The sequence below is a fragment of the Mirounga leonina genome, unplaced genomic scaffold, assembly GCF_011800145.1.
Source record: "Mirounga leonina isolate KUSES-001 unplaced genomic scaffold, KU_Mleo_1.0 Mir_151, whole genome shotgun sequence".
NCBI classification, from domain to species: Eukaryota; Metazoa; Chordata; class Mammalia; order Carnivora; family Phocidae; genus Mirounga; species Mirounga leonina.
In genome coordinates this window covers 25,690,262-25,701,492 of record NW_023270377.1, presented here as the reverse complement: position 1 = coordinate 25,701,492, position 11,231 = coordinate 25,690,262, and the positions used below count along the sequence as shown (strand labels likewise).

Genomic DNA, 11,231 nt, shown 5'->3' with positions numbered 1-11,231 from the left:
GGCTTACACTCACAACCCATAATCAAGGGCTGCATGCTCTACTGACTGAGCCAGCTGGCCAGGTGCCCCCTCACTTTTCTATTTTAAATGATTTCTGTTATTGTTACACTTATCATGATTTGAAATTTTCTTGTTTATTTATTTACTTCTTTATTTGTTGCAACTTATTTGCTTATTCACATCTTAGCAGGGATCTTGCCAGTTTCAGTTGCCATCATATTTTTAAGTTTGGCTTATAGAAGACACAAAGTATTTGTTAGGTTTTTTTTTTTTAAAGATTTTATTTATTTGACAGAGAGAGATACAGTGAGAGAGGGAACACAAGCAGGGGGAGTGGGAGAGGGAGAAGCAGGCCTCCCGCTGAGCAAAAAGCCTGATGCGGGGCTCGATCCCAGGACCCTGGGATCATGACCCGAGCTGAAGGCAGATGCTTAAGGACTGAGCCACCCAGGCGCCCCTATTTGTTAGTTTTTTAGTACACCGCTCCAAAATAAAAGTCACTGTTTTGATACCTATAAGGTATACCAATATACTGAAACTAAAGGATGATAAATTATTCTGTGTTCTCCTATAAATGAAACTGGGATGAAATCTGTTGAAAGCCCAGGTGTTAGTAGATGAGAGAAGCGACCACATTCTCTAGTTGGGTGGGGTTGGGCAAATGCTCAGCTTGAGTTTAGGGATTCCAGGAATCCAGTGGTTCCTGCTTCCACTAAAGCAGCTCTTCATTCATCAGCATTTCAGAGACTCTGCATAAGCTTTTGTTTGAGGAAATGATTCCAGGGCCTAAAAACAGAGTGTTTAGGAGAGGGTGGTAGAAATCATTTACATTGTATATTCTTCCCTTTCAAAGTCAATGTGCTGTAACTATTATTAATGTTACTATAAATAGTAATAGTAACAAAACTACTGCTGCCTCAATTTGAAAGCAATTATGCTTTTTTCGAGTTTTAGAGAGAATCAAACACCAAGGTTTCTAGAATCAGAAAATTTTTGCCTTTTAGCTATGTAAAAAATTAAAAGTTAAACCTTGTACTGGAGAATTTTAGAATCTTTGAATTCAAAGTTTCTCCTACCACTGTAATAATCTCATATTTGATTTCTCTTTAATAGAGCATATAAAAACATGTTTAGCGTTTCCTCCCTTGCCAGGTTGCATTTTATCTTGAGTAGATTTAAAACCAGATTAGTTGTAACAGGATTCCAGGATGTGGGCAGATGTCTATTTGTCATGGACGATATCTCTTGCAATCAGCTCCTTCATTATTTCGTTGGTACCACCATAGATTGGCTGAACTCGGGCATCCACATAAGCTCTAAATAAATCAGAAGATGACTGAGTAAATAAAAGATATTGGAAATTACAAATTTTGACTTACCAGGTAACTATTAGTTTATTTATTTAATGAAATCCGAACAATAAAAGTTCTTTATAAATTCCTTTTTTCCCACTATGTCATTCATCCTAGATTTTTATAATTATAAAATTCTATTAAGATACTGATCATCTTTATAGCTTTGTTTTAGTTTGCTTGATGAGACTGCAATTTCAAAATAACATTTATTAGTATGTTTCATTGATTTAATTTTGTAAAATTTAGCACATACAGCATTCTAAAAAAGGCTGTTTCAGGTTTAGAATGGACAGAATGTCTTAACTTCTTGTTATCTTCAATGTTCCCTTAAAAAAAAGTTGAAATCTACTGGTTTTATAGGAAACAAAAGAGAAAAGAAAGTACCTATTTTCTAACATCCCTTTAGATTCCCACTACCAATGCTGCCATCAGGAGTATAAATTGATACTTTAGAAAATATTACTTCCCACAAAGTTAACAAGTAACTTATTTTTTGAAAATGGTTAATAGTCACTCCAGTAATGTATGACATTAAAATACTGAGTGCCGGGGCACCTGGGTGGCTCAGTCGTTAAGTGTCTGCCTTCGGCTCAGGTCATGATCCCAGGGTTCCGGGATCGAGCCCCGCATCGGGCTCCCTGCTCTACGGGAGGCCTGCTTCTCCCTCTCCCACTCCCCCTGCTCGTGTTCCCTTTCTTGCTGTGTCTCTCTCTGTCAAATAAATAAATAAAATCTTTAAAAAAAAAATACTGAGTGCCTAAGTCTACTGCCACAAAAAAAGAAAAAATGTTACGAGGAATTCACTTTTGGTAGCAATGATAACAACCAGGAAACTGTATAGTTGTTTTTACCTTTTCTCATCTCATTTTATCCTCCCACTTTATCCTCTCATTTTATCCTCTCATTTTCTCATCTCATTTTATCCTCTCATATCCTTTATCCTTTACATCAGCATCAGGGAGGATAAATATTACTATTGTTTTGCAGGTAAAGGAACTGAGTGCAGAGCAGTTATATATACATGTACTAATTAATGGTTGCTATTTATTGGTCACATAACAGATAATTAATTGGCAGGCTGGAATGAGAAGGTAGGTATCTTGCCACTTTGGCAAGTATCTTTTTTATTCTATCACAATATTTTCGTTGGTATAGGCATGCAGGACTAGTTATGAACTTTGGACTTTCCTAGTAGACAAATTCAAAGGCATTTTTTTTTTCAAGCATAAAATGCTTTTTGTTTTTATTTATTTATATTTATATTTATTTATTTATTTTTAAAATTTTATTTATTTGAGAGAGAGCAAGAGAGCGAGAGCACTGGGGAAAAAGGGGGGGGCAGAGAGAGTGGGAGAAGGAGGCTCTCCACTGAGCAGGGAGCCCAAGGTGGGGCCTGATCTCAGGGTTCCAGAATCATGACCTGAGCCCAAGGCAGCCAATTAACCGACTGAGCCACCAGGCTCCCCTGTTTTTTGTTTTTAATCTGAGACAAATTAAATGTGCCAGCTCTCTAGGAAAATGACCAGTTCTAGGACTCTCCATATTCATCATGGTACCTTGCAAACAGTGAGCACTCAGTAAATATTTACTGATTTGGTGTATTACAAAGGAATTTTAGAGTCTCAATATCTACTTTTTGATGAAACTTGAAATATGAAGACATCTGCATTTTCAAATATATTTTTTCTTCTGAACAGATCCCACTGTTGCCCACAAAATCGAGCACTTGCATGTAGAGAACTTACCTAGCATTTCAGCCTACTTCAGCAATGCTTTTAGAAATTTTTGGACTGGGCTTTTTTCTTTTTTTCCACCTTAAATAAGTTCCAATGGAGTAGGTAATGACAGAGATCAGCACATCTTTTATAGGTTACTAATTAAATTAAGTCATCAGCTAAAATTGACAGAGAAAGGCAGCAGAAGGAATGTTTAACCACACAGTGACGAAGCTCTGTATCTCAGGTTGTTCTTCCTGGCAGGACAGTCTTGAAATGGCAAAGCTCAATAAGCCTCACTTCTCAAAGGCCCCAAGCCTAATGAGTAAGACTGAAACGCGTTCACATGCTTAAGACCAATTATTTAAAAACAAAAAACAAATAAAAAGCGATGAAACAAAAAAGCAAAACAAACAAAAAACCCCAACAAACCCAAAACACACACACACACACAAAACAGCTTACCCCGAGGATATAAGAAACACAATCAGAATGATTTTCTCTCTCAAAGTCTGTGCCCTGCAACCACATACTGCCTAATGTGTCTAATCAGCCTTTTGATATTATCTACTATTCTCTCTTCCTGACTTATGAAAAGTTCTTTCCTCATGTCTTTGGGAAGAAAAACAGCAGTCTAGTTTAAAAGTTCGTACAATCTTTGAACTAACGAACCAGCCAAGAAGGGGATTATTATTCCTGAAAGGAAATGTAAGTCTCTCAAATTGAAACCAGGCATTTCAAGTAAGCCATCAAGCTACAATATTTGCTTGCTACTGACCTGAGGAATGGCCTCTAAGAAAACAGAGAGCAAGACTTACTCTACACTCTGATCTTGGGCTATGTGGATGGTGACTCTTCACCTCATATGGCTTTCTTGGAACCTGAACTACACTAGACAAACACTGAGCCAATACATGTCTACATTTCCAAAAGCAGTTGTAATGGCACAATCAAGTAGAAGAATATAGATATGCATTATGATTTTACTTTCTTACATTGTGAATATTGTGAATAAGATGGATTAATATTGTGAATAAAACATGAAAATGCACAGAAAAAAATTCCAGTGATGATTTAATTTGTACTAGCATAACTCAATGTTTACTTCTGATTTCATGACTATACAAAGATAAAAATATATATCTGCTTTTGATTAAGGCTCATTTGAAATAGTTCTGAAAGGATATGCCAAAATCCAAGTCCAGGGATTGACCAAAAAATAAAATAAAATGAGTATATATATGAGTGTGCGTATATATATAAAATTTAGTTACTTCATGTCTACATTCCCAAAGAAGGGAAAAGCCCTAGTTGCTGCTGAGTTTTTATAAAAGGTTATAAACTATACACACCCTGTGATTAAAGCTTTGTGAACTGCCCCAATGGCTACAGAAAATTAGTAGATTAAATCTATACTGGAGCTTCTGTTCTTAATGTAACTTAACTAAAATGTTTAATTTTCCTCATTAAAGACCATAAGTATATCAAATGTTTTCAATTATGTTTGCCAAAATGATAAATTTTAAAGTCAGTCTGAATACTAGTTTGATAATTTTCCCCTTCAGATAGTCTGTATTTAGATTAAAATTAGAATAGAAAAAGTTTTTAGAAGCCCATAGCATTCACATTCTCAGATTCAGAACTCAACTGGACTTCTCTCCATATAGTAAAACTTCCTTGAGAAAGTTTTATAAACTGAAAATATTGCTAAATAAGAGGAAAATTTGCTAGAGCAAAATGAATAATCAAATATTTAAGATATGAAAACTTTGATCCCTTTCATATTTAAGTTTTTTTCTGAAGTGCCAATTTTTTTTTTACTTTTAAAAAGTGGTATTTTAGGGGCACCTGGGTGGCTCAGTCAGTTGAGTGTTTCTTGGTTTGGGCTCAGGTCATGACCTCATGGTCATGAGATCAAGCCCAGTGTCCAGCTCATGCTGACTTGAGATTCTCTCTCTGCCCCTCCTCTGGCTCATGTGTGTGTGTGTGTGTGTGTGTGTGTGCGCGCGCGCACATGCCCATATGCATTCTCTCTATCTAAAATAAATAAAATCTTAAAAAAAATAAAATAAAATAAAAAGTGATATTTTAGAAGACATATAAATGACCAACAGGTATATGAAAAAAATGCTCATTGTCACCAAAATCAGGGAAATGCAAATCAAAACCACAATAAGATTCACCTCACATCTGCAAGGATGGCTATTAACAAAACAACAAAAAAAAGGAAAACAGGTGTTGAGAAGAACGTGGAGAAATTGGAACCCCTGCATGCTATTGGAGGGAGTACAAAATGGGGCAGCTGCTATGGAAAACAGTATGGAACTTCCTCAAAAAATTAAATAGAACTACCATATGATTTTAAAATCCCATTTCTAGGTACTGATTGTAAAGAATTGAACAGGACCTCCAAGCAATATTAGCATTCACATGTTCATTGCAGTATTATTCACAATAGCCAAGATGTGGAAACAACCTAAATGTCCATGCACAGATGAATGGATAAAGAAAATGGAATGGAATACTGTTCAGCCTTAAAACAGAAGGAAATTCTACAATATATGACAACTTGGATGGACTTGAACATTCTGTTAAGTGAAATAAGCCAGTCACAGAAAGACAAATACTATGTGTTTCCACCTATATGAGGTATCTAAAATAGCCAAATTCATAGAATCAAAGAAGAATGATGGTTGCCAGGAACAAGGGAAGAGGATAATGGGGAGTTATTAATCAATGGGCATAAAGTTACAGTACAATGTTGTACCTATAGTTAACAATACAGTATGGAACACTTAAAAATTTGTGAAGAGGGTAGATATGATGTTAAATGTTCTTACCACAGTAAAATAAAATAATTAATAGTCAATGCAAATTAAAGGAAGAATAGTAACCTATTTTCTATCCACTACATTAGCATAAGGTTTAAAAAGCAGTAACATTCATAGTTTAGGAAGATAAGTTATCCTCAAACTTTTTTCATTTGAATATGAGTTGCTACTAACTAGAGAAAATAATCTGGCAATGTATTAAAATTTAAAATCTGCATACTTTTGAACCAGCAGTACTACTTTTGGAACTCTGTCCTGTCATAATCAAAAACACATGTATCTAAGACAAATGTTTAAAGGTGTTTTGTTGAAGCATTTATTCTCATAGTAAAAGAGTCGAAATAACCTGTGTAACTATGATTAACCAATAAAATATAGTATCATTTGACCATAAAGAAAGTGATATTAATTCTTCTGTATAATGATTCAAATAAAGCCAAACTTTATTATATTGGTCTCTTCACTTTAAAAATGATAAAATCCTAGTAGCGAGCTGATAACATGAAGCTGTTTCATCTGCTTGAACACACTCTGTAGTCAGATGACAAATACGAAGATTCTGCTTCTCTTTTTCCTCTACACTCAATGTACAAAGTACAGTAAAGAAATTTTCCTTTTTCTTCACATCATACTCACTTTGCAATTGGGTACTCCCACATGTATCCCCAACCTCCATGGAGCTGGACACAGTCATAAGCTACACGGTTTTGTAACTCAGATGCCCTAGATGACCAAAATAAAAAGCAAAAAAGGAACATTTGAAATGGATTTTCATGAGGTGCTTCACAATCAGGAAACAAATTATTTCTGACTGCTTAAAGACATACATTTATCAAAAAATTACAATTAGACATATTAGCCAACCAGAGAAGATTGACATAAATTATATATGAAATAAATCTCTTGGGCGCCTGGGTGGCTCAGTTGGTTAAGCGACTGCCTTCGGCTCAGGTCATGATCCTGGAGTCCCGGGATCGAGTCCCGCATCAGGCTCCCCGCTCGGCGGGGAGTCTGCTTCTCCCTCTGACCCTCCTCCCTCTCATGCTCTCTGTCTCTCATCTCTCTGTCTCAAATAAATAAATAAAATCTTTCAAAAAAAAAAAAAAGAAAGAAATCTCTTGACAATTTTCACATAATGAATACTTTCCTCATCAATTAGTTCTGGCTGGGTTTTTGGTAAGGCTAGAAATAAAATGTGGAGGGCGCCTGGGTGGCTCAGTTGGTTAAGCGACTGCCTTCAGCTCAGGTCATGATCCCAGGGTCCTGGGATCGAGTCCTGCATCGGGCTCTCTGCTCCTTGGAAGCCTGCTTCTCCCTCTGCCTCTCTCTCTCTGTCTCTCATGAATAAATAATAAAATCTTAAAAAAAAAAAAAAAAAAGAAAGAAAATGTGGAAAGCATAGACTATTAGGTTTGGGCTACTTTAAGCCTGAAAAGGACAAAGTAAAAACCTGAATTTGGTCTAATTTATTTAGATTCTTTGTATGATCTAAGTAACTATATAGTTATACAACCATCTATTTCCTTTTGCCTTGTAATATGTCTTTTTCTCCAAAGATATCACTTCTACCTGAAGTTTCCAATTCTGAACTTCAGTAACTGTGAAAAAACTTTTTTTAGGGATTTTCAGAAATAAACTGAAAGTAAAAGTAAAAACCTAAGAGGGAAGACTACTGTTAAGGTACGCACCATTATTTAGGAAACTTGTTAAAGATTATTTGGGCATTATTATTCCCAAAGTATCTGAAATACTTGAGAAATATTCTTGATCTTATCACAGTAATTTTAACTATCATTAAAATTCTTAAGATAACTCGCAGAGATTTTATTCATCTTAACATAAAAATGTAAGTTCAAAATGCTTTTCAACATATTTTTTAACTTTTAAAGTAATGTCTGCCCGGGCGCCTGGGTGACTCAGTTGGTTAAGCGACTGCCTTCGGCTCAGGTCATGATTCTGGAGTCCCGCATCGGGCTCCCTCCTCAGCGGGGAGTCTGCTTCTCCCTCTGACCCTCCCCCCTCTCATGTGCTTGCTCTCTCTCATTCTCTCTCTCTCAAATAAATAAATAAAATCTTTAAAAAAAAAAAAAAGAAAGAAAACTAAAGTAATGTCTGCCCATAATGTGGGGCTTGAACTCACGACCCTGAGATCAAGAGTCGCATGCTCTACTGACTGAGCCAGCCAGGCACCCCTTGACCTATTTTTTAACAGTGGGAAACAAAGCAAAAGTAAGCATAGCCACATTTTCTTCTTTAAAATAATTTTTAACTTAAGTCATAGGACAGGTGAGGATGTTCCTAATACAACAGTAACAATATAATGATTAACAGATAAGGCTCAGGGGGCAACAATATTTGGAATTCTATACATTTTTGTATTTGGCAAGTATTTTAGTGAAATATTTACTGGGGTATAACTAGTTGCTTCCTCTGCTTCAATGTGAAGTAACAGTATGTCTTTAAACTTAGTGTTTTCAAAGAACAATAAGGTCAATAGCTATCTAAATATCTCTTTTTCTAAAAATGTCTAAAAAATTTTTATACTTTTTGGGGCGCCTGGGTGGCTCAGATGGTTAAGCGTCTGCCTTCGGCTCAGGTCATGATCCCAGGGTCCTGGGATCGAGTCCCACATCAGGCTCCCGGCTCAGTGGGGAGCCTGCTTCTCCCTCTGACCCTCTCCCCTCTCATGCTGTTTCTCTCTTGCTTGCTCTCTAAAAAATAAATAAAATCTTAAAAAAAAAAAAAATTTTATACTTTTTTCAACTAGTCAAAGAACTTGCTATAAATGTAAATGTAAAATGTCTCCCTCAAAGTACAAGTTCCTAATAATGCCACATCAATTTCAACCTGGCAGTTTTATTATTTTGGAATCATTACATAAAGAAGTATCCTGCATATTTCCCCATTCTATTTCTGATTGAACTGAACACAAGTTAATGAATAATGACAGGAATTTTTTCTAGGTTATTTTTGGGCTAATGAGATGTGAGAATGTTTGTTTTTAAAACAGAGGAAACCAAACCCATTTCCAGAATCTGATTTAAACTATATTCTTGCATCTTAAAATACATAAAAACCTTATAGGAGTCTCTTTTCAATTAATTCATCTTTAATACCATTGCTACTCATCTTTAATCCCAATGAAAAGTCTTTCCAAGCCTAATAGGACATTTTCCCTTTCACTCAATTGAGCATGTGTCACTTTTGATGGGACAATCAATTTTTCAGACGTTTTTCTTAGATCTGGACAACATTTTAAATAGAAAAATGCAGTCCAATCTACTCATTTCACAGATATCAAAATGTTGGCCCAGAGAGAATTAAATTTAATTATAGTTATTCAATGAAAGACTTGGGATTCAATCTCAGGATTTTAAGTCTTAGTGTTCTTGTTTGGTCTCATTACAGTGCTACTCTTCAGATAATTTGAAATTAAACCAGTACTTGAATGAACTAACCAGTCACCCTACTTCAGTATCTTAATATCTTATTTTCAATAGCAAGCTAAAAGTTAAATCCACTTGAGTCATTTTTAGCACATTATAAATAGGCTTCATGGAACCTTCCAGCATTTTTTTTTTTTTAAAGTTGGTTCTTACTGTTAGTTTTTATTTTCACAGCCTTCTTCCTTTAAGACCCTCACGGCTGAGTGTAAAGTTGGAAGAATTGCATAACAGTCTGTGCAAACACCACATTTTAATTACTGAAGCACGCATACCAATATTTCGCCATGGAGGCCGTGGCAGAGTCCAGACGTTTCTTTTCATGCAGCTGAAGACAGCTGTCCACAAAAGCTCTGGTTACACAAATGTGTGTTTTTAATTCTGCCAGCTTATGCTGCACTGTCTTGAATTTAAAGGAAATGAAAGGGAAAAAATTGAGCATAGAAAAAGAGCATATTTTTAGTTACCTAGTATATCAAAAATTATATAATGGAAGATCTTTAGAGCAAAACAAAAGCAAAATTACCAGTTCTTTTTTTTTTTTCCCCCTCTCTAAGAGGCATATGTTAAACTAAATAGCTTAAATTTAAAACCCACTATAGGGGCGCCTGGGTGGCTCAGTCGCTGGGCGTCTGCCTTCAGCTCAGGTTGTGATCCCAGGGCCCTGGGATCGAGCCCCGCATCAGGCTCCCTGCTCCGCGGGAGGCCTGCTTCTCCCTCTCCCACTCCCCCTACTTGTGTTCCCTCTCTCGCTGTGTCTCTCTCTGTCAAATAAATAAATAAAATCTTTAAAAAAAGTAAAAATAAAAAATAAAACCCACTATATTCATTGCTAGAGAAATCTGTACCAAAAGATAAAAAAAGAGATAAATACATAAACAACATCTCATGTTTTAGATTAAAATTTAGACCATTTAGGGAAACTGCCTGAAAAACAGCAATGGCTATAATAGGTGAGCACCATCTGGTGGCACAGTCCTTTAATACAGCTGTTGAAAACACCTCTTTTTCCTCCAGAATCTAAATCCATGAAGAATTTGTCTTTTTTTGCTTTTTACAAAGAATTTGTCTCTATTAATGAAATTAAGTATACACATTTCTCTATTCTGCTTCTTTGTCTTGGCGTAAAATAATAAAGTAACAAGCTGGAAGGACATTAAAAATATTTATTAGACATTATTTTATATTGCAAAGTATTTAATTTAGATCTACAGAATGTAGAATAACAGCATCAGAGCACTCCAGAGATAAAAGTCCAGTACGCTCCAACCTCCTTCATCTCTCTCTGCCCTTCCTTCGATCCCTCTCAATAGCTAGTCTCTAATTTGAACTGAATGATCTGGAATGGCCAATGTTAATATTTTATACTTTCTCTTGCTGGCCAAAGACAACCTAGAGTAGCCTTCGAAATCATTCTCTCTACTCTCAAGGGTTTTTGACTGCTTTCACTTCAATCAAATTTTCTTATATTCCAGTTTCTTGGCTCTCATACCTTGAATTCTGATTTTATATCTGGTCTCTTTGGCACCAACTCTTGAACCTCCTTCAGGAAACTGGCTTGGATTTGACATACTAGCCTTCCACTTTGTGTAACCCCCCGAAATACACCCCATTCTAGTTGACCTCTTAGGTTCAAGGCCCAGCTATGGTCAGCTGGCTCTGTCTTCCTTGTGGAAATTCAGACAGAACAGAGTTTTGATCATGCTGCTATGGAATTCATGAGTGAGACCTTTACTATGGCTAATAAAGGTGTGGAAGTTAGTGACAAAGTGGCACAGTTAAATTCAAACTAGAAATTCATGTGCCCACCTATGCACTGGCAAGTTCAAAGCCATGATTGAGTCCCCAGAAGGAAGGCTTTAGGGACCAGATTCTCAAGAGGATGCT

General features: G+C 36.1%; 1 protein-coding gene across 1 annotated transcript in view; it reads right to left on the bottom strand.

Annotated features, from left to right (window-relative positions):
- Positions 1 to 389: 389 nt before the first annotated feature.
- ACADL (acyl-CoA dehydrogenase long chain) overlaps positions 390 to 11,231 on the bottom strand; it is a 43,885-nt gene continuing 33,043 nt past the window's right edge. The window contains exons 9-11 of the mRNA XM_035007229.1: positions 9,620 to 9,747; positions 6,538 to 6,624; positions 390 to 1,316 (exon numbers count right to left, since the gene is read on the bottom strand). Coding sequence (XP_034863120.1) covers positions 1,223 to 1,316; positions 6,538 to 6,624; positions 9,620 to 9,747 — 309 coding nt within the window. The 3' untranslated portion in view covers positions 390 to 1,222. The remainder of the gene's footprint in view (positions 1,317 to 6,537; positions 6,625 to 9,619; positions 9,748 to 11,231) is intronic.